The sequence below is a fragment of the Manacus candei genome, unplaced genomic scaffold (assembly GCF_025592945.1).
Source record: "Manacus candei isolate 608988 ecotype Guabito, Panama unplaced genomic scaffold, ASM2559294v1 h1tg000093l, whole genome shotgun sequence".
Taxonomy (NCBI): domain Eukaryota; kingdom Metazoa; phylum Chordata; class Aves; order Passeriformes; family Pipridae; genus Manacus; species Manacus candei.
The window spans coordinates 370,881-395,649 of record NW_026138141.1 but is presented as its reverse complement, the minus strand read 5'-3'; the positions used below and the strand labels follow the sequence as shown (position 1 = coordinate 395,649).

The 24,769-nt window shown below is 36.3% G+C and overlaps 1 protein-coding gene across 2 annotated transcripts in view; it reads left to right on the top strand.

Annotated features, from left to right (window-relative positions):
- Positions 1-24,769, top strand: part of TTC33 (tetratricopeptide repeat domain 33) — a 38,785-nt gene that overhangs the window by 9,557 nt on the left and 4,459 nt on the right. For both annotated transcript variants that reach the window (XM_051768245.1, XM_051768244.1), the window contains exons 3-4: positions 13,222-13,303; positions 18,385-18,516. In XM_051768245.1, the coding sequence (XP_051624205.1) occupies positions 13,222-13,303; positions 18,385-18,516 (214 nt within the window). The remainder of the gene's footprint in view (positions 1-13,221; positions 13,304-18,384; positions 18,517-24,769) is intronic.

The window sequence follows — 24,769 nt, the reverse complement described above, 5'->3', positions numbered from 1 at the left end:
TCAGCATGTGGTTCAGGAATTTTCTAAGGAAGTAGGATATGGCATTGTGTTTTGTTACAAAGATCTTGGTTTCTATGTATATGTCAGTTTGCTTTCCAGTTCCCTAGATGGTGTCCTCCACCTCTTAGGGCATATTGTGAAAGTATCCTTAAACTGAAAAGGATGCTTAGCAGTAAAGGCTCAGAATAAAAATTCTCATCTTGTTCAGCAGGATCCTTTGAAGGTGTAATTCAAATAGCAGGTGGGGAAGATTGAGAGTGGTACATTCTTGTTTTACGTTGTGGAAATATTTGGTTTTGTAGAAGTGATGATTGTTAAAGAGTTGACTTCATAACATAATGTACTACCACAAGAATAATTGCTTGGAAGGGTCCTGTACAGTAATCAAGTTTCTATTATTTATGTATAGTATAATATATTTTATTATTTATGTATTATTAAATTTGTATTATAGGGTCGTCAAATTTTTAAGAACCTAATTTATTGTGTGTGTTGCCTGTCTTTATTGTTTTTTTTGTTCTGTTGATTTATTTACATGGGAGTTAATGATGTAGTAATTTTGTAGACAATTGTTAAATTATGTCAGGGCTGAGTTAACTGAAAGCAAGGGCTGGTGTGCACGCTGCATAGCTTTGGTTGTTTGCAAGTGAGATATCTAGTCCAAGGTTGCAGTTCCATCACTGATTATGCTGATTTGAATTGGGGTCAATGTGACCCAACACTCCTCCCCTTTCATTTCCACCACTTTGCAATTGGTCCAGTTTTTTTGTTTTACTCTGGGGGGAGACAGCTCACAGTACCAATTTGTCATAGGACTGGAGAAGAAGCCTAGCTGAGAAATAGTCTATTTCTGGTTGCTGCTTGGTGTTTTCAAACAAACTGGTATTAGGACAGGTCATAAGCAGGTTTAGACTGTTGACTTGGTTCAAGAAGCAAGAGCTTCTATACTGGTGCAAAGCAGGGACAAGGGAGGGGGCTGAGGTAAAGAAAGTGCAGAACAACTTTTGAGGACTGACTTAATAGAAAGTTGCAGAGTCATTTGAAGACATTTGTATTTGCCTTTCAGAAATGTGGCAGAATTCCAATACTTTCTGTATTGTGGGTGGAATTGAATGAACAAGGTTTCAGAAGTTATTTATTTTAGTAGCTGATTTCTTTTGTGATATTCAAAAGTAAGAAAGGAACTCCAAACAATACTAGAAAAAAATTTAGGAGTGTTGTTGACATACAGAATGAAAGAAATTAATATAAAATTAGAATAATAAATATTAAAATGTTCTAATGAACAAATCACTGTAATGAAACCTAAGGAAGCGTTCTGCAAATTACTTGTATAAGCAATTATGCTGAGCATTTTGTAACAAAAAATCTTTAACCTGGCTCTCTTTTTCTGTGTAATTTATTGGTTTTTTAATATAGTTTAACTGATTGTGAGGTTGTCAAAGTTATTTGGTTTTGGTCATCATATTCTGGTAACAAATTGAGGTTGAGAGAGCAAAATCTTAAACATTGAGCAAAACTGGAAAAAATCTACCAAGGTAGGTGTATTTCTTGGTCTAAAGGCAATTCATTGGTGCTGTTAGAGTTTGTAGATGGTAGCTTTCGTTAAATCCAGGAAAAGGAATTGTAGAGAGATAAGGCTTTTTTTAAGTCAGACTTAATTGTGTTTATCTTATCAGTGTGATCAACTTATTTTTTAAAGAGAGAAGGTAGCAAAGAATATATGTTAAAGGGCATATTTTTATAGCTGAGGCAAGAATCTTTTCTCCAGAATGCAACATTAAAGCTGTCAAGCTTTGCTTCCTTTTTTGTTTTTTTTCTCCATATGAAAAGATCTTCCAGTTCACAGATGCTTTACAGCCTTGTTCATTATCACAGCAAACTTGTGTCAGTTTCCCTGTTTGCTTTTCTGAAACTATGTTATAAATATAGAGGTAGTTTATTGGAACAACCTTCCAGAACTGAAAATATTCCTTGGAGGTGTTTCCTGCCAGATAGAGCATAGGATTTGAGTCATAAAATAAGAGCAAGGATTAATTTTAGAAGTTAGGATTCAGGAGCTTGGGATACTGTGGGCAAATGGCTGGAGTATTCCTATCTAGTAGTTAATGTAGATAAAAACATCTGATGTCTTAATCTTCTGTTGAATCTGTAATGTTTTATTTTGCATCTCATGCTGTGATATGGGAAAAAATGAAGTGAATAGCTCAGACAGTTCTTGCTGTTACCTCTCTTTTGACAGGCATTGCTATATGTATGCAAAATAACTGCCAACAAAAACCATCAATCTGAATCTGTTGGTTCCTGCAAGGTTGCATATCAGTAGAAACAGCAGCATAGTAACTAACTAACTAGCTCTGTCATGGTAATTGGAACACAAACGTGCTAGTGTAGCTGAAGCTCACCACTCGATGTAGTGCTGGTAGTGAGAGTTCCCACTCTTCTTGCCACTTTCATGTGGATGAGTTGCATTGTTATCTTGAGATTCAGAAGTATGTTAAGTTTCCTTACTTCCTTAGATGGTGATATCCAGTCTCCATACAGTCATATGTATATTATGTCCTCATAGATAGAGTGTTCTGTTTATTGCACCTCTATATTTCACTTATTTCAGGAGACTTCATGGCTTTTTTCACTAGAATTTGCGTTAATACTTCACAGTCATTTGACATCAATACCTTCTAATAGTTTCAGCTCTGTGGAAGGCTTATAGGGTACCTGCCTACTTAACTTACTGGAACTTTCATGAAAAATAAGATAAAATTGCCTTTTAAGTATCAAAATACCATAGAGAAGTACATGTTTCTCCTATCTTTGTCTTTCTCTCGGTTTTTGTCTATAACTTTTGTCATTATTATTCTCTGATGTTGACATCAACAAACATTGTAAGGAACCGGAAGTAATAGAGGGAAAGAAAATGAAGGGAAATTACGTTATTTAATACAGATAACAAGAGCACATCAACTGGATGAAATGGAACTGATCAGAATAGAATGTGAGCAGACTATTGCTTTTTGTGTATCATCTCTCCCCAAATCTTTTGTCGTGTTAATACCCTACCCATGAGCATTATATTTTGGTAATAAGTAATTTTAAGAAAGATAGAGGAATGCTGATATCTAAATCCAAGAATTTTTTTCTTTGATACTGTTGACAGCTGTTGATTCCGTGCATTAATTTCTGTGTCTGATTTCTGAGAACCACTAGGATCATAACATGTGGTGAGAGACACAGAGCTGTCAGCCATTTGTGGACAAATAATTAAAAGGTTAAAAGGAATAAATGCCTACTCAGCTAAGAACAAAACAGATGATACCCATCATTCTAACTCTATTATTGTGTGTCTAAAGGGTGTCTGAACAAATAATTCACAAGACAAGAATATTGCTTCAAACGGTTTTTCTTCTACATTTTCCTTCCTGCTGCTTTCAGAGGAACTGCAGTTGAAACTATTTTGAGGAACTAAAGCTTTGTATTCGAAACTTAATTTCAGCAATAAAAATGCATTACTTCTCTGTGAATACTTTAAATACTATAGCTATTGCAGTATCTGATACTTGATTTATATCAATTTGCAGCTTTTGTTTAGGATACCAAAATAGTGAATTGATTTTACTGAAACAATTCACTTTCGAAACTTGTAAGGTTATGATACTCTGTTCTTATTGCTTAAATAATGAAATGGCAATAAAACTTGTATTTCTCTTCTTAATGTGAATTTCCACGCTTCTCCTATTTGTCAGTGTTTATTTTGGCTTCCTACAGAACTCTCATCTGTAAAATGACAATCAATACCCGATTTTAATTATGTTATGTTAAATTACAAGTCTGATATTTAATGAAATACCCTGCATGTTTATACATGGCTGGAAAACAACTTCTAGAACCTGGTAGAGGGATTGTTATGTGTCATCTCTTCAAACAGCTGTGGTTTTATCTGATATTAATGCTGAACATAAAAGCATTTGAAACTGCATTTTTTTTAATTATATGAATGTAATTACAATTTAGGTTTTTTTAATGTTCTTAAATGAACACCAGTTATACAGCACACCAAACGTTCTTTTGTGTGAGAATGTTTCTCAGTGGTGTGGAATGTCTTGACAATTTCTGTTCTTAAGCATTCTAGTATGACAGTGTGTGAATACAGCTGTTATTTCCTCTGTATCAACAAGTCTGTTTTTAGCACTGCCTTTTTAAATAGAAAAATTACTGTTCTACTATGTGTTTAAGAAAAACAGGTATGTTATATAACTTGCAAGTATAGATATTGGAGAAATACAGATAAAAGATTAGCTCATTTGTAAAGTGGTTCTCAAATATTGCACTCTGGTGAGTAAGATTTTGCATTTGTACACATTTGTACACATTTTACACCTTTTACACATTTTTACATCTCTCTATGTTCTGCTTTGTAATTACCTGACATTTTGGTATTAATAGAACACAGGTAGAAATAGCTTATTTCGTCTCTCTGTTAAGGTAAAACGTTTATCCATACTGTAGTTTTTAATTATTGCATGGTAAAAATCTAAATACTTCTCACTGCAGTCTGTTTGTTAGTATTTCTGTAGTTAATGAGGTATGCAGTCAGTGACAGTAGTGTCATGTGGTTTTCATGCAAAACTAAACCAGCAAAACTACCATTTGATTGAAAGAAACATAATTTCTTCCAGTTCTTTACTCATTAACAGCCTTTAATTGAGCCATTCTCAATTAAAAATGGCACTACTGAGTTTTCAGTACTACTATAAATGATTAGCAGTGTATTTCTTAGAGTTTCTAACAGTCATCATGATGTAATATTACTGCAGGTAAGTAAATTCCTCTGTGTTATATAAGTTTTGAGAGGAAAATAGGAAGTAGCAGTGCCAAGTCCAGTGAGATTCTGCAGCAGGGCCAGAAACAAAGCTGCAGAACATGCGGTTTCTAGAATTTTGTGATTGGTATGTTTAACTAAGTCTTTGTTTAGTAATTTGCAACTTACTTGTTTTTTTCCTGAATATGAAGTTTTTTTAAACAGAAAAATATGTGCTTTGATCTTGCTTGTTAACCAGTTATATAATTCTCTTCAGTCAGAGCTGAAGTAATGGTGTTGTGTTTTGAAGAATCAACTCAACCATAGGCACATAAATACATGCTTTCCAAAGCCCCCTTTGAGGAGAAAGCACTGGAATTGCACACGCTGATGGCCCAGTGTATAGGGCACAGGAACAAAAGTGATCTGCAGTTAGCTCCAAGACATTGGATTAGCATCTGGATGTTGCCTTTGTATTGAAAATTTGGTTGTCTCCTTACAGATGAGTGCAGATATCTGAGTGGGGTGGACCATGAATCACTGATTAACCAGATTGTAAAGACTGGGGTAGAATAAGTCAAAGGTGGCAGAGCCCTCAGCTCACAATTCACTATAAAATGTATTTGTAAAAGACATATTATGGCAGACTATCAGGTGTGGCACTGCTCACTCTTCATTTCCTCTGTCATTTGTTGCTAAAATTATTTACTGCAGTATATTCCATTCCTGGGTCTCAAAAGATGGTTGTGACGTAGTAATGAAGAGACTACTTTTTCATATTGTGTTTGAGGAAATTAAGTGTTATTCCCCTGTGAGAGAGGATGTCTATCAGAGACAGTATCAGAATCCTGCTTCTGTGGCTTTTGCTTTTGTATATTTGCGTTTTGGTATGAAATTCTTTATCTTTCTCCAGTATTGTATTTCATACTTTTTTCCTTGATAAAAGTAGTTTCAAAACTGCACTTTCTTAATAGATGCAGTGATAAAAAGTAGCCATATTTACATATATAGCTGGACTAAAAATTAGGAAACTGGTGAATGGAACTTACATTAAGAACTTGATCTTGTAGTTCAGAGTGATGACAGGTGATAATTGCTTTTGGCACATGATGAAATGGTATTTCCCATCTTCAGTGGAAGTTCTTAAGAGAGATAAATCTCTTTGAAATATTTGTGTAGCTATTTAATTTTGTGGTATTAGTTGATTTACATGTAACAATACTTTGTATTTGCTGCATAGGTAAAGATTGATCTGTACAAACTAGACTTAGTTTCACTCTATACACTGCTAATGTCCAAGTGTCAATGACCTGACTATGAGTGGTCTGGTATGTGCAAGAATAGTAACTCTGAATACCTAGCTGTGTGCATGCTGTTTTGCTCCGTTTTCAATTCAGGATAATTTACCTACTCAAAGCGTAGTTGCATCGAGTTTGTTTGTGTTTATCTCTCCTTTACTGTAGGGTAAGACATTATATATGGTCAGGTGCCATTGAAGAATTGCCATGTAACTCTCTACCTGTAGAGGTTAGTGTGACCACACCTAAATGAGCCAGTTAAATTAAAACATTTTATGGGAATTTTTAGTAGATAGTTAAGGAGTTGTTTTCTCTGTGCGTAATCAGAAATAACCACAAAAGAGCTATGCTTTTGAGCAGTAATGATGATTCATCAATAACGTCAAAATTGTCTCACAAAAAGTTGGAAAGTTGCTGAGAGTTCAGAAGAACATTTTAAACACATGAAGCACAATAGTGAGAGTACCAGTTTTATGATGGTTACCAGTGAGGTTGAACGTGCTGTATAGCACTAACTGTGGACAAGATTTTTCTCTGCATGTTTAAGCAAACAACTTCCTTTTGCCTCTTTTTGCACTGTTCTTCTCTAGGTGCTTCTACAAAGTTCGGTACACCTCCCTCCCCACCCACAGTAGAAGTATTTTACTTTAAAAACCACACTGGCTTAGAGAAATCTGAAGTTGTTAAACACAAAAAGGCATGTTACGTTTGTGCTCTTTATTCTTTTTAGTTTCCTCATTCACCTGTTTTTTGAATCTTTTCTCCCCACAGTCTGGCCCTGCATCATGTCCCAGCTTAAAAAGGGAAGTTTGTTCCTGTAATCAACTGCTTTCATTTTCATTTCTCTTTTTATGTCCTCTGTGTAATTACTGTCTAGTGCTCTTTTTCTCTACTTTCCAATGATATCTGAATTTGACTCTACACTGGGTTGAAATTGTTCTAGCTGGTGTTGCTGGTGGCACAGATCATTCGTGTTCATCCTCTGTGATAAGAGTGTTTGACAATTACTCGTATTGCCTTTAAAATTTACTTTCCCTTTCTTAGCTTTGTCTAACCATGTTTTTCCTCATTCTCCTATACCATCTGATTGTATGTGTCTGTCCAAGTCTCAAAGTGTCTGTCCAAGTCTCAAAGAAATCCAGGAGTTACATTTCCTCATGCCTTCTCCTGGCACTGTACTTCTGTACTCTGCCTCTCTCCTGCAGATGTGTCTCATTTCGTCTGAATTTGATACCATCTCTTCTTTTTCAGTATATCTGCAGATATTTTCAGTGTCATTCTGATCATGTCCTGTCTCACTGTTCCTGAGGCACCAAGTGTGGGAAGCCTGTTAAACTATAGGACTCTAAATCCTGCCTGAGCTGCAGTGTTGCTTTCTAGCATTAGGTATATATGATTCAAAAATTGATCTCTGTGTAACTTGAGTGTTTTTTTTTTTAAACCCAGAAGCCTCAAAATAAATATTTTTCTTTGGGAATGAGAGTTTTTAAAATTATTTTGTTTAAGAGTTTTTTGTTTGAGTCCTGTTTTCCCAGAAATGGTGTTGAAAAAGTGAAGTGTAAGCATGAGATGTTTATTTCAAAACTTTAGCAAGCTGTAGAAAAATGTGCCAAGTTTCTATAGCTCCCAGATGGTCAGTAGCACATCTGAAGAGAGCAGTTTTAGTATGTTAGGGGAGCTATGGGATTTCATATGCTGTTAAATAAAAATTGTCAAGATCCATCTGGTCTTCTATGCTGATGCCATTCCAGATATATCCATTTGTCAATAATTTATTCATTTTTGTGGCTTTGCAATAAAGAGGAGAAAATACTAGTTAAATTCTGATTAAAACTGTATAATTTTTTTTCTGTAGTGAGATATACTACTTTACTGAAATCACAGTGGGTAGATAAAATTAAGTATACTGTATCTGTATACTCACATAAATAGTAATTCTTTCAAAATATGATAGTTTTCCTTAAAAAATGCTTTATGTTACTGTTTAGGTGCTTAGTTACAATGTATGTGCAGATAAGGGTTTTAATTTTTCTGGAAATACTAATTTCATAATCTATAAAATTAGGGTATGTCCATTATTAATATTCTGTGACTTCTTTACTATTACATTAGATAAATATATGTAGTAATCCCGGAGATCTAAACATGAATGGGTCTATTTATTGTAAGATTATAATTTGCTTAAAATTTGTTTTCATTTAGTGAAGAGAAAATCATATCTTAAATCATGTAACACTGACATTGCTGATATCTTAGTATCATATAATCCTAATGAACACTAAGAGATTTTCTACTTCAGTTCCTGCTCAAAGCAAAGTCGCCTTCAGTAAGTTGCCCAGGACATTGTTGAGTTGCATTTTGGATATCTCCAGCGATGGAGATACGTTTAAACAGAATTTTCTGTGCTTCAGTTTGTGCCTGTTGCTTCTTGTCCTGTCACTGGACATGACTGAGGAGAATCTGGTTCCATCTTCTTTAGTCTCTGCCCCACTTCCAAATGGGTAATTTTGCACCTTGGTAAAATTCCTCTTGAACCTTCCCTTCTCTAGGTTGCATAGTCCTATTTCTCTTAGCCTCTCCTTATATGACAGGTGCTCCAAGCCCTAAATCATCTTTGTGGCCCATTGCTGGACTCATCCAGAGATGTCCATGTCCCTGTCACACTGGGCAGCTCAGAAGAACTGAACTCAGCACTTCATGTGTGGTCTCACCAGAGTTAAGGTACATTATGTCTGCTGGTGTTATTAAGGCAGCCCAGGATGCTGTTGGGCTGCTTTGTCACAAGGATACGCTGCTGTCTCACACCCACTTCTTGTCCCCCAAGTCTTTTATCTGCAAAGCTATAGTCAGTAGGCCCACAGCCAACTGGTTAATTAATCCCAAGCCAACTAGTGTTTGGGATTAATCTCCACTTGAGCAAATACCAGAGATTTTTGAAGAAGGCTTATAACATCATAGATCACCAGTGGATGTATCTGTGGTTTTTTGAGTCTTATTCTTGTTTTTGAGATGTTATTTTTGAGGCAAGTTATTTTTGTTTTGGAAGTGCTAGGTTTCATATTCCTTTCTCTGAGGGGACCTAAGATTCAAATGTGTGTTATTGCTTGTCAAACTGATTTCCTTTTATGACAAGGTAACCCACCTAGCTGATCAAAGGAAGCCAGTGGATGTAATCTTTCTGGATGTCAGTAGAGCTTTTGATACTGTCTCTCACAGGATCCTTCTGGGCAAAATGTCCAGCACACAGGTGGATAAACACATCATGCAGTGGACGAACAACTGGCTCATGGGTCAGGCAAAAAGGGTTGTAGTGAGTAGGGGGACATCACATTGGTGACTTGCCACTAGTGGGGTTCCACAGGGCTCCATCTTAGGCCCTGTGCTCTTCAGCATCTTCATAAATGACTTGGACACAGGACTCGAAGTGATACTAAGTATATTTGCAGGCAGTACAAAAGTGGGAGGAGCTGTTGACTCCCTCAAAAGCTGAGAGGCCCTGCAGAGAGACCTCAGCAAATTAGGGGACTGGGCAATCGCCAATGATATGAAAAGGCAGGTGGTGGATTATGTTCCTGGGATGAGGCAACCCGGGGTTTACATACAGACTGGAGAGCAAGATGCTGGAAAGCAGCACCACGGAAAGGGACCTGGGAGTCCTGGCAAGTTGAATATGAGTCAGCAGTGCCCTGGCAGCCAGGAGGGCCAACCTGGGGGGCATCAGGCAAAGCATCGCCAGCCAGCTGAGGGAGGGGATTGTCCTGCTCTGCTCTTCACTGGATGGCCTCACCTTGAACATTGTGTGCAGTTTGGGGCACTGCAATATAAGAAAAATATTAAACCATTAGAGACTGTCCAAAGGAGGGCAACTAAGATGATGAAGGGCCTTGAGGGGAAGCTGTATGAGGAGCGGCTGAGGTCACTTGGACTGTTCAGCCTGGAGAAGAGGAGAGACCTCATTGCAGCCTTCAGCTTCCTTGTGAGGGGAAGAGGGACAGGCACTGATCTCTTCTCAGTGGTGACAAGGGACAGAACCTGAGGGAATGGCCTGAAGTTGTGTCGGGGTGGTTTAGGTTGGGTATTAGAAAAAGGTTCTTCACCCAGAGTGTGGTTAGGCACTGAAACAGGCTCCTCAGGAAGTGGTCACAGCACCACGCCTGACAGAGTTCAAGAAGCATTTGGATTATGCTCTCAGGCACATGGTGTGACTCCTGGGGATGGTCCTGTGCAGGGTTAAGAGTTGGACTCTGATCCTTGTGGGTCCCTTCCAACTCAGCATATTCTGTGATGCTGTGTATCAGCAGTGCCATAGCATGTGTTCAAAACATGTGTGCTCTCTCCATATCAGACATATGGGAAGAAGTCCTGGCAGACCTTGGTGGAGAAGCATTAAGCTAAAATTCATTACTTCAGTTTTTCCAGCTGTGACATGGCAGTTTTTGTAGCTCAGCTGATGCATACATGCTTGTGACCTGCTAGTCACACTACTGTATGTGAGCTTGTTTAATTTCTAAGCAAAGAAATGGGAATAGCAAATGGAATGCCCATTAAATATGTGTTGATTAAATCCAAAGTACATGTTATATTTATGTTGAAGTTTTGCTTTTGAAAACTAGTTACCTTCTCGTAGTGGTAAAGGTCCTGTATAGTTTAGCTCAAAAAAAGATACGGCAACCATAAAATTATCTATTGTTTTAATTATTTATTTTACAACACTACTCCTGAATTACCTCACTTTTTATTTCAACCAAGGTTTATGGTTTTCATAAAACATTTACTGGAACATTGACTATACAACTGTACCTTATATTTCCAGGAAACTTCATTTGATATTTATTACAGTATATAATCTTTTCCTTCAGAAGAGTGAGGTATAAAATTCTTTCATTAATGGACTATCTTTACTTAAATGATTTTTTCTTAAATTTGTGTTATTAGAGCAAGCAACATGCTTCAGTTTCTCTTAGTAAGGACCTTAGTTTCTCCTGGAACAGCAATGGAAACATCCTTTTTTCTGCATATTTAAAGGAATAGAGCAGTCATGTTTTATCAGACTTTCCTCTCAAGGAAATACATGCACTGAAAAGATGACTGTTTCACAGCCATGTGGGTGTCTCCACACTGTGAACTGGTAGTCAGCCCTTTTAGCAGTCGGTTCAGTGTGTACCTGCAGAAAACTTTTCTTCACCAGCCCTCTCCTGTTGTGTTCTCAGGCTGGAAAGTGATTCTGGCATTCTGTTGTCCATTCTCTTGGATCATGCTTCCTGAGGCTCACAGAGTTAAGTAACTTATTGTTCACACACAGAACCACACATAGTGTAGTGTTTCTGTTAATGGACTGCTTTTTTTCCCTTGTCCATCTTTATTCTGTTGGCAGACTGCTGACAAATTGGCAGCAAAACCTAATAAGGTTTGGGGGAACATTAGCTTGTATTTGGCGCTTCCTTCAGAGGTAGTATATAATGGCTACAAATTTTTGTTCCATTCAGATTGACACTTCGAGCAACGTTCTGTTCATAGAAGTGAAAATTACGATTCCTGAAATGCAGATTTTTGTCTTATATCTTTCTACTTGCAAGATGCCAGTTCCTTTCTGCTTACTGATGTTATTACTGTATTTGCTCTGTTTTCCAAAATCTTTTTTTACTAAACCTTTTTGCTACATTTGTAATATTGTACCTTTCTGCATGGCCAGGATACCACCTAACTGAGGAGAGAACTTCCCTTACTCATGTAGACTTTATTGTGCAAGGTCCGTGGTAGGTCTTGAACAAAACTGTAAGCTTCTATTTAAAAAGTAGTCCCTACCAACTAAATAACAGCTTAAAATGTAGAAAATCTCATGATGGTTTTTTAGAGTGAACACACCTGCCCATAAGGAATGAGCTGAGATGACAGAATGCACAGCTGGTGGCTGAAATTTGAGGAAATGTGGAGCTTTATTGGAACATCCTTTGCTTAGGACTCAAATATCATACTTACTAGTGTAATTTGCAAACTAATAAAACCTGAATCACAAGGAGAGTTTGACTTCGGTTGCATTGCTTTTCCAGTCTTATTTTTCTATTCCCAGTTGGTTCAGAACTTTCTGAAGTCTTCATGTGACTCCTCTGGAAAACTTGGAGGTGTGATAAAACCCAGAGGACTGAAAAATAGGGAAAGGAAAGAGAAGGAAGAAGGGGGAGTAGGGGAAGATAAGAACTGTTTCCATATGAAGTGCATGTAAAAATTACTGTAGTTTTATCTATACTGTATTAAAATTGCAGTATGTATATCTACCAAGAGGAACTGTTTTCATACTTTTACTGTGTAATTAATATAAATACAGGAGTTCCTGCACAGTTCCATAACAAATGTGGATTTTTAAACAGATTCAGAGAACATGTGGTATCCCGCAGACTCATTAATATTGATCTGATGCCACCTTTAGGGCTGAAAGACTGTACCCCTGTAACTGCATCTCGCTATTCCGTTACAATTCTTCAATATGGGCAAAACCATAGTATGCATTTGATCAAGTTTTACCTCATTGTTCAATACAAAGAGCTAATTTTTATTAGTTTTGGTCAACTCTTCTGTTTTGTTCTGTCTTCTAGGATAGTCAACATATGAAGCTAGTGTATGCTTTCCCAAAGTTGAGTGATTTCAGTATAGCTGTTTAATTTCAACTTATTTTTTATACTTATATACTTTAGTTATTTAGGTGTCCTTAGATTATTACATTATCTTACAGTACAAAAAGAAGTTTTAAATTGTGACTGTATCAAGTCATGTTGGGTTCAGAATATATTTCCTTATGCCTGGCTAAGGACAATTTTGACAATGAGGGGAATTGGACTTAGTTTAAGATTTCTAGTTTTAAGTCATTAAGCTTTGCTACAGATTTCCTGTGTTTATTTGTAAATTCACTTGAGGCCAGTTGTATAGTAGTACTTAGTATCTGTTCTGTCAAAACAACAAGTGGCTAGTTCTTGAAAATAGTTCAGTATGTCTTATGGGGAAATAATTAGAAAAATAATTAATACTAATCAGATACCATGGCACTTTATTTAGGACAATGTCAGGATATAAATAGAAATTTCCAGTATCTTTAAATATAGTGACACTGTAATGTTGTTTTAACTACAGGTACCGAGAGGCTATTTTCAAGTGGGATGAAGCACTTCAATTAACTCCAGAGGATGCTACACTTTATGAGATGAAATCACAGGTAAAACATGACAGTTCTTTATCAGTTGAGAAATTAAGAAAAAACCAATGTGTTTGTCAGCAGATACTGGGCAACATTGTTTAGTTGTTGTGTGCAAGAGCTACAGCTGAGAAACCGGCTGTGTGACTTTGATTAATCTTGTAAAATATCTTTCCCTGTCTAATGAAACCATTGGAGAGTAATAAAAGCGGAAAGAATAAAGGAACCCAGGCCTCAGCTTCCACCATGCCTTTGCTTGCTTTCCTGAAGAGGAGAGCAGGGCTAGGCAGTTCACTCTTTCTTTTTTTTTTCACATCCTTACATTGTGTAACACTTCTATTACACTGAGAATGAGAGCACAAGAAAAGCTTATGTACAGAATATACATTTATAGAACTCTTTAGTGAATCTTTTTAACCAAACATCTAAACATCTAATGTTTCAATTGGCAACCTCTCTTTCGTATGTGCAAATAATTATTACAGATGTTTTTTGCAGTATGACTTATGCTTACTGGAAGCTGTTTAGTGTAACGTGTAATTTGATACCCTTCTACTTCTAAAGGCACTAATGTGAGCTGTAAAAATCCATTTTTGCCAAAATATGTAATTAATTAAAAAAATATTGTGGTTAATATTTAACTGATACTGTCTTAGAGCTGACTGTGTTATTCCAATGCAGCATACCAATGCAAATACTGCGGCTATTCATCTGTAGCTCAATGAAAATGTTTTGGAAGAACTGTACAACTTCAGCAAGGGCTTAACTGGCACTGAGTCTATAAAAATCTGCCTGTGTTGGTATGTGGGTCACATAATAGGGGAGGAGATTCATGGTAAGAATGACTTTGTGCGATACACAAAGATTCTTTATGGTCTCTACTAATTTTCTTTCAGCGGGGAAAAGTCTATTCATGAAGTAATTTCTTTTGAGAATTTAACATTGGAGGATGGAGTGTTTGTCATAGTCTTGAATATCTGTCTAATATTCTGTTACATTTATTAAGATAATCCTATGTTGGGTTATATAGCAGCTTCCCAGTTCATGAGTATTTCCTTCCTCAGCTGCAAATTTAACATTTTCAATACTGTGTTGTTTAATATCCAGCTCAGATAAATATACTAACAGCACAGAAGAAATCTGTAAATGTTTATGGTAAGTTCTTAAAGCTCTGTATTTTAACAGATGTAGGACAAATGTCTTTTAGCATTTCTGAAGAGCGGAAATAGCGTTTAAAGTTCCTAGTTGTCAAAGACACTTGCAATAACTGTGTTTCCAGAAAATCACATGGGAATTTTGGAATTGCTCAACTGCTTCAAAAACCCATAGAAGTTGATGAGATTTTTTTTCCATTTCCCTCAGCTAGTCTTTGACCCATTTAAAAACAGATTTTTATGGTGTGTGGAGAGGTTAGGGGTGCACTTTCTTTGCATGCAAGATCTGTCAGTATGTATAATTGATATTCCATTACCAGCCTAAGCTGCTCCCATATTACAAGAACGAGTGGCAAGTAAATGTTTATGCAAGTTCATTTTTACATTTTTGTTGAAAACCAAAAATCTTTAAAAAAGACCCTACAACAACAGCCTAGTGTTGATCGTGATGTTAGATAAGTAGCATTGTAACTATGTTAAAAGGAATGTATAAAGACTGCCTGTATTAATGCGTGAAACTAATTATGAGCTGAATTTCTTAGATATTGACTGAATTACTTTATTACTGCTTTGAATTACAAAGATGGAGGAACAAAGTTCAACATATTCTTTAAATCTGTATTTGAACATTTGGGGACTGGACCATGTGGGACTCCTTACTGTGTGAAGAGAGATATCAAAGGACTTGATACATTGTGATGTTTATAACAAATTTCTTGAAATGAGACATTCTGATATTCTGTACTACTCCTGAGAACAAACCTGGTTAGTGTTGCTTATCTAGTGATACTTCTACCTCAGATCTCAGATAACATAGTTGAACACACTATGCAACTATGATGGGATTTTTAAAGGACACAATACAATTGTTTATAGACATTTATAAAAACAAGTAAATTCAAATGTAAACATTCAGGTTTAGTTCCACTTAATAAGCTTTTTAGATATTTTGTCATCAGCGATATGAGGATCTAGTTTTGTACCGTGCTGCATCCTGAATTTGCATTCGTTGAACAGGACCAGGATTTCAGATGTATGTCTCCTCTTTGTTTTTGTAGATGAAACCCATCACACTCATATTCAAATAATTCCATTTCCTCTTTTCTAGAGGCTTTTTTAATCTTGAACTGGGTGAACGACTTCCCACTTAAGAAATTATGGGGTTTCTAAGACAAGACCAGACCTAAACCAAGTTTAGGTTATAAAACATCACTAATAATCACTGAATATTTTTAATTTTTTTTTTCCTTAAGTTGGGATGTGTAGTGAGACGAGTTTACTATCAGAACATTCATGTAAACTCCAGAAAACGAAATTGCAAAAAAGCATTTCTGTGTGGTGTAATGGTAATCACTTTACAGCATGGATAAATGTAAGCTGCTTATGGGTAGGATGAATTTTATTCATCTGTATTTTGAAATGGGTTTCTGGATGGAAAAAGGAATTTGGTTAGTTTCACTGGACTTGGAATGTATCTATATATAGTGATTCAGCCTCAATCCAGTGAGGTCATTTAAAACCAGAATTTACTCAGATTCATAAAACTTCCAAAATATTGTGGGTAGAACAGGATGGGTCACTCCGTTACCTGGATTATTAATACTTGGTCAGTGTCTTGATGATAGTTGCTACATTTAACAAGCTTTTTGCCTCTGAGTTCTTCTAATTCTTCTAATCTCTGATGTATGGCTTTTAAAGCTGTATCTGTTAAACTAAGTCATTGTATGACATGGATGTTGTTTGTTTTAATGCATGTAACAGTGGTAAATCTGTTGGAATAAAGTCCTGAAAATCCACTTATTGAACATCTTTATAAGACATTTCCCTCTAGTCAATTTTATATATACACGTATATATATGTACAATGAGATTCTTGAGATGAGTGTTGGAAAACAGAGTGCATTAATAAATTTATTCTTTTGCAATGACTGACAAGAATTGCTGAGTCATTTCGTTAATAACTGAAAAAACTACCTATGCTGGACAAAATGCATATGCATTCAAATATGTACTTGTTTTAATGGACTTTGAGAAACTGATGCCAAAGTTACTAGGAGCAGAGTAATTACTACCGTGATCTGGAAGAGCATTTTTAAAGCAGCTGTCTACGTTAGTACACATAACAGTCATAAATAGATGAAAGTGGAATAATTGCCTTTTATTACTGAGGTCATAATTCAGTAAACAAAACATTAAAATTCATTAAAAACTACAAAAGACTCCCTAAACATTTACGTAGATGTTTTGGAATTTTGGAATTTGCAGTAGAAAGTACTGGTAAGAAGTACTGAATACTTGGGATGCATAAAAATGTTCTGGTGAATGTGTACTCTCTGTTTTCTCTTTAGAGAATAAACACATTAAGACACTAATGTAAAAGGTAGCTGATAGGTGCAGAATCACTTAATGTTGGTAGGATGTACACCTATCCACTAGTAATAGTTTGATTCATTTCACAGATCTGCTGCAGAAAAGAGAAATTGCACTCAAACCTGTAATTGCACTGAAAGTTTTGAAAAAATACATAACATTCATTACATATCATTTGATACAAAGCACAGTCATTTAGAACTGTTGAGGGAAAAAAGGGGAAAATGACATATGACTGTGGGTTGTTTTTTAAAACTTTTTTAAGTACTTCTAAATTTTAAGGTACAGTCCATTAAATGGAATCAAAGAGAAGCCGTAGGATTAGTCTTCAGAAAAATTTAGTCATACTAAAACAGCAGAAGTATGTAGGGTTTATCAGAAGCTATGCATGTGATGTGTCTCGGTTTCTTCAGTACAGGATTACTTTCTGTAAGTCTTGCCTTCCTCTGTTCTCCCCTGCCCCCCTTTTTTTTAGTGTACTCACCCCTGTGCTGTGCAAGTACTTTACGTTAATTACAGTAAATACTGAAGATCATCACATTTGAATCCTCCTTTACTCTGCACTCATATTTATCTATTTAATATACCTTAGAACAGTAAGATTAGATAAATGCTTTTTGCACTTCAGCAATAGTACTAATATGTTCTAAAATTATTCATCATACTTGTGGGTCAAATGGGATGAAAGTGGTTGCCCACACATGAATCTTACTCTTGTGGTTGACGTTCTCCTCATACTGCAGGAATGCAGTTGTCATTTGTTTCTTACAGTGGTGTCTACCACCACAGCATGTGGGTGTCTGAAATCATGACCTCAGAGTGTGATGCAGGTTTTCAGGTAATGTGCCAATCTCATGGTAGTCTTGGAAACAAATGGCAAGCTTTGAGCCACATTAAGTATTGCTAACTGTGATTTATAGGCTTAGTTATGGAGATTGAATGCAAGAACTAAAATACTATGGTAACTACTGAGTAACAGATTTTCACTTTCAGGAACCACTTTTTTTCTTCTTTAAATAGACTTCACCTCTAGATTAGGTTTGCTGTTGCAGAATACTTACTCTCTAAATACAAGTCATTGTTAAGGTCTTTTTCCATGCTGAATTACAGGAGATTGTTTCTGTAATTATATCATGTGCACTGTAACTGTCTTTGGTAGGTTCCAGTCTTCTATTAAAAAGAAAAAATACAACCCAGGAGTTTTTCAACAATAGTTGCACATTTATTGTGTTTAATTCTCCATGTGTTTGTCCTTCGGTGTATTCTGTTATCCTTTTACAGAGTGTAGGGTTTATAGACAAGGGGAGATGCCATCAGAAGCAGTTCATTTACTTCTAATGGAGTTGCTTAAATAGTTCAGGTGAATCATCCTCTAGCATGCCTGTTTGTCTCCATGGGGATAGAAGTGAGTTTGGGTGACTGTCTGAGATCAGACAACTAAACTATAAAAAGCAAGATAAGATGAACTGGTCCTTAGTTATTGAAACAATGGTTGTTGCCTGGGTAATCCCAGAAAACTTAAAGTTTTTTTCAATTTTGCTTATTTTTCTTCCTCTTATTTTTCTATTTCTTTTATAGGTCCTGATGTCTTTACATGAAGTGTTTCCAGCAGTGCATGCAGCAGAAATGGCTGTCCAGAGAAACCCACGTTCCTGGGATGCCTGGCAGACTTTGGGACGTGCCCAGCTTGGATTAGGAGAGATAGCACTGGTAGGAAAGCAGAATTAGTTGTGAATGAGAAGGAAAGAACAGAAATATGAAGGTAGCTGTATATCCTGATGGTAACCTGAATGTAGACAAGGAAAAAGATTGTTGTTACTTATCTCCCATAATTTTCTCTACGTTATTGCTTTTCACAAATCCTTCCTGTGCGGTTTTGTTGCTGGACTTGTGAAAGACCTGCCTAGCTTGAAGACTTTTGTGTTATATACTATATTTACGTGGTGGCTTTACGCAGTAGAATAACTATGTTGACATAAATACATATTCTAGGTGCTATACTGCTACAGGTCACCATAATTAAAAGATGAACATAATGTGAAGTCCCAGTTGATATTGAGGCTCACTTCTATACATGCCTGCTGATAAAATTCTAGTATCTTGTTTTCCTTGTCTCCTGCTCTCCTGCTTCACATGCAGCAAATCATGTGTTCTCATTCCTGCTTTCCTCTGACTCCTTGACCTCAAATGGTGGCTGAAGTTGCTTCTTCACTTAGTAACACAGCAAAAAGCCAGGGATGCTCTGTAGCAGTAGATGAAGTGCATCTTTTTTCTAGCTGCAGCTGTATGCCATGGTGCTATCTTGTGTACATGACGTAACACAAAGGGAGACTTTCCTCCTATGTCATATTACCAGCTGTGTGTAAATACTGTAACATATAGAGTATAATAGATTTCTCCTAGTTGGTGTGGAAACACAGCAAATGACGTTTTAAATTCAGACACATTCACAAAAGTCCATTAGAAGAATAACTCGTCATGAGCTCTCAGATAAGAAAAGATACTGCTTACATTTCAAAACCAAAAATCTAATTTTTAAAATATAGTAAGGAGCAGTATTAAAACAAACAAACCAAAACAAACCCAAACAATGGGAATAACCTAGAATTACAGAATCGTGGAATGGTATGGGTTGGAGGGAATCTTAAAGATCATCTATTTCCAACCCTCCTGCTGTGGGCAGGGACACCACCCTCTAGACCAGGTTGTTCAGTGCCCTGTCCACCCTGACCTTGAACACTGCCAGGGATGGGGCATCCACAGTTTCTCTGGGTAAGCTGTTCCAGTGCCTTACCACCCTCACAATAAAGAATTTCTTCCTAAAATCTAACGTAAATTTCCCCTCTTTCAGTGTGTACCCGTTACTCCTTGTCCTGTCACTACAGTTCCTGACGAAGAGTCCCTCTCTGGCTTCCTGTAGGCCCCCTTCAGATACTGGGAGGTTGCTATGAGGTCTCCCTGCAATTTTTTCTTCTCCAGGCTGAGCAGCTCGAGCTTCCCTGTCTTTGTAGGGGAGGTGCTCCAGTCTCTGTAGACAAAACCTAAGGCAAAACTGTGCATTGCAGATGTGCAGAGTGCTCCCTTTGTTGTTATAGTATCATAATATGAAATATATCACATAAATCCGTGCATATCTGCTTTACAACACTGGTGACATTCCATGGCTTTTGTGGTGTAGAAGGTAGGGGTAGGTGGTCTGTTCTGTCTGGATCTTTTCCTTTTAAGGAAGGGATGAAACCTTTGCTGTAAATTATGTTCAAGATTTCTAAATGCATTAGGCTCAGGAAATTCAAAGTTTTATTTCCTTCAAGGGTCCTGGGTAACTAATGCTTCTTATTCTGTAAAAAAAGCTACAGCTGCTGTAATATCAGTTATAAATAGTGATATATCCATACTACTTGTACCACCAGGTCTGCTCACTAGGTCCTGTAAGCTTTGCCTACATAGGCAAATCATGTCACACCAGTCAGAATGGATTCTGATTAATATGTTCTCACATACAGAGAACTTGGGGAGTTGTCCAAAAATGTAGATAATGTTCACTATTTGTTTGTCAACCAAGCAATTTTTAAGGAATTTTAAAAGGTTAAGACTGAAGGAGTTTTAAAATATGAAATGAGTTCATAATTATTGAACCTGTGGAGGCTTCTTGCCCATGTGGTCTGTCATAATTATCCTTTTTCCTCTAGTCTTTCATTGCCATGATTTTCTAATTTTTCCCTGTATTATATTTTTTTACAAGGAAAAATTAATAAAGCATAAGTGTCAGGGCTTTTTAGTGGGTTTCTTTGAGATTTGGAAATTAGTACCCTTGTCAAAAGCAGCTTCTTCTGTTTCTTTGTTTCATTTCCCTCACCAGCGTCTGTCTTCATTACCCTCATCTCACCAAATGGTCTGTTGTAAATATTTTTATTACTTCACAAGGGATGATGCATTTTTTCATAGAGGAAAAAAAAGATTGTATTTTAATTTGAAGTTTCCCAGGTCTAAAATACAGCTTCCAAACAAATCTAATTTATGAACTGTCTAACATATTCATTTTTTGCAAATAAAGATTTGTTTTGATTTAGTTTTGTCAAACTTGTGATAGAAAGAATGATGTAAATTAGTCCCTTTTTATTTTACTTTTTTAAAAGTTGTTTGCTCTTTTTTTTCTGAATTTACTAAATAGGTTAATTCAACAGTACTACTTAAATGTGAGCTAGGAGAACTTTATTTCTGTTAAGGCAGAAATTCCTTAAATTCTACAGATCATTGTGCAGAGCACAACTGAGTAAACTTGCAGTGTGAATGTAGAAACTGTAGAAATTTAGTCAGGCTTTCAATATTTCATTTAATTGTAAATATTTGGGTTTACAACTTATATTTACTGTATTGGTCATGACATCTTAACCAGTAACAACATTCACATAGCTTCATTAGAACAGCTCTTCCTGTGAAACAGAGTTAAGCCCCATACTTTGATTAAACAGGAAAAAAAGAACAGTCCAAACAGAAGCAGCATTAAAAAATCCCAAACAAGAGAGGACCAAACGAAAGTGACAAGTTTCCCATGGTGGAGAAATTCATCGGCCATCTGGAGATGGTGATGGGCAAGCAGCTGCAGGTGGCCCTGCTGGAGCAGGGCATTGGCCCTGGTGGCCTCAGAAAGTCCTGCCCAACCTCAGCCATTCTGTGGTTCTGTGACTGACCCTGCTCTGGGTCCCTGTCAGGTCTGGAGTACTGAGGATTACAAAGTGAACTGGGTAGATGTGTAAATATGCACCAGTTTTTGCATGCTTTTTGTTTGATATTTCAAAGGATGTGGTTTGTTGTATTCTTACTAAACAGTTAGTGGCTTAGCAGTCTTTATATGTGACATTTTGTCAAAGGAATATGAATATGAATACTGAGATCACCCCTTTCTTTTATTTCTCTCGAAAGAAATAGTTTAGGTATTGTAGATAATGATGGGAGTTATGTGCTCCCGAAGAGAGAAATGTTTTATTGGAATCCAGCTAATTAACATAACTAATTCTGAATTTGAGATAATTTTTCAAAATGTTATCAGTGTTAGCATTTAGAAATGTAAAAGATTTTGGTAATCAAAAGGAAGCTGATAGTTGGCCTTCCACTGAAAAGCTGAAGTATTTGGGAAATACTAAGAGAGAAAATGCCATGCTTTGTAAGTTAAAGTGGGGTTCCGTTATATTCTTTTCAACAGATTTTAACAGTCCTACTGAGTTATAAGTAATAACCAGTTATATTACTTTCCCCAGAAAGGTCCTGTGTTAGTCCTGAAGAGTAATCCTTTTTTTTTTTTTTTTTTCAACTGCTGTTGGAAATCGTAAATGTGTTTTGTGTTAACCCACCTAATAATTTTTAATGAATGAAAGGATTTTCTAATCAGATTTGCCATCAAGAAAGCAGAAGGGCAAGCAAGTCTCCAAAAGTTGAAATGCCCTTTTCAGGTACATTTCTGCCAGGGGTACTGAGTTCTTGCAAGTGATTGCAGCTGATATAGCTGGTGTCTTCTGAGCATCTTTGGCAGATGCTCAGAACTTTTGAGAAGTACATTTCTGAACATTTTGACCTTGTAATTAAAAGTGCTAGCTAAAACAGATGCACAAGATAAGACAAACTGGGATGTGGCAGAAAGTTTGTTGTACAATTGTTTTGAAATTCCTGTAATAATTTTAGCAGTAGAATTTGGTAATAGAGAGGTGAATGTTTTTTAGTCTCCTAGAGTGTCCTGATTTGCAAGGTAAAAGTACTCATACCCCATAGCTGGATGCAGTGCTACAGGTGGGTCTCACCAGAGCAGAGTAGAGGTGCAGAATCACCTCGACTTCCTGCCCCCTCTGCTTGGATGCAGCCCAGGACACTGTTGGCTTTCTGGGATGCAAGCACACGTGGCTAGCTCATGTCCAGGTTTTCATGCACCATAACCCCAAGTACTGTGTTGAATGCTGTAAAAACAAAAAACAAATGAACAAAAAAAATCCGTATTAAAAATCATTAAACACAGAAGAAGATTGTTTGTAGATGTATGCATATCTTCATTGGTGGACATCCTTTAAAATAGGTCAGAAAGTGTCTCTCAGGTGTAACATAAAGGCCTAATACATGCTTTGGTGGCAGATGCAAACTGCATAACCTCTTAAAATGCTCCCTTTTAGGGAGTTTCTGTATAGTGACAGTTTTAGGGGTTTCTGTATAGTGACAGTTGCTAAGTCCATGAGTTATAAAATCTTGTAAAAACTGCAGTCTGATCAAAACTGCCCTTCACATTGAAAGACTATGCAGACTAGCAGAAGAGACTACTCATGGGACAAATGAAAGATTGTTTTCTACTGAATACTGTCTAGTGAGATAAAATGTAAAATACTTTAAAAATACAAATTTTTCAAATATTTTAATTCCACAAGCAAAAATATCTTGCAGTAGATTTTACATTGCACCTCCCTGCAGAAGCAAAACCAGATACATGACTATGTACTGATCTAAAGTCCTGTAGTCCTTACATGTGGGATCTTTGAAACCACAGCTGCCCTTTAAAATGAGGCTAGAAATACCAGTTTAATCTACTGTCACCATGTTTTCCTATAATAAAACAGGCACTTGGCAAAGGAGATTTACATCTCCATTAGGGGGAGATTTAGAAGTAGCACTCTTCTTTTCTTCTGTCTTAAAAGAAATTAGTGGCTTCAGGTGCAGTTGCAGTGGCAGCGTAAAATTTTGTATCTATGATGTCTGTATTTTTCAGTACTACATTGCTGCTTTCAAATTAATCTCTCTGATCTTTTGCAGCGCTTAAAAATTTATTATTTTATTATTTCTTTGTAAAAATGTCACACACAAAAACTTTCTTCTAATTGATTTACTAAGATGATCTTTTTATGCTTTATGAATCATCAAAGCAGCTTCAAAGCTTTATTTGGTAAGATTTTTTTCAAAGCTTACCTTATATTTTATTACTGTGTTTAACATTGTTTATTGTGCGTGAATGTAACTATATATAGACAAGCTTTAATTAGGGGACCTCTTCCATGGAAAGCTTAAAAGCAGATGGTGTTTGTTTATATTTTGTTTTCAACAGAAATACAAAAAAGAGCATTTGGTGTTTACTTGGAGTTCATCTATCCCTGAAAATTAAAAGCTAGCAGAGTTGAATAAAATGACACTGGTTTACAAGAATTAAACTGCACTCCTCCTTCTGTTTAAAGTTCAGCATGCTCCTACACTTCAGAGCTGGCTGTTGACCAGTAATCAAAGTATTTTTTTTTCCCTGGAACCGAAAGGCTGCCTATTACAACAGCAATAATACTGTTAGCATAATCATAATTTCTTAAATCTGATTTGTATCCCTTGTCTTCTGAGTTCACGTCATACAGGGTTCATATATTCCTCTGTGCCATCAGAAGTTGTTCTTATGTCTTTAAAGTCTTAATATGCAAATTGCTATAACTCTTCTCAAATATAATCCAAATATATATAATAATCCATATAATCACTCTTTTCCCAGTCTATAGGAAGGCTTCTGTATGTTCTCACACAAGAGTTTGGTCACTACCATGACCATTTTTGTATCTGGCTGTACAGTCATAAATGTGAAATATACACATGTCTCTGTACAGATGCACATAAGTTTGAGTAAGTAAGGTCAGTCTTTACCTTTTCACTGTTAAAAAAACTAAAATACAATACATTTGTAATTCTTGGTCTAGCTTCTTTCCAGTATTGTAGCAACCTCTTTTTACTGTCAAATAGCACATCTACTGGATTTAGATTGTCACTTTTTTTTTAATGTATTTAACAATTTATGTGCTGAAGATTTCTGAGTCTTTTCCTAGTTGAACTGCATGAAAGGAGAATCAGTATAAACTTTACTTACTTGTTACTAATATTACATGGTTTATGAGATTATAGGAGTTCTTTCTGAGAGGAACTCTCCAAGTTGAGAGTTTATTTGCCTACTTTTGCC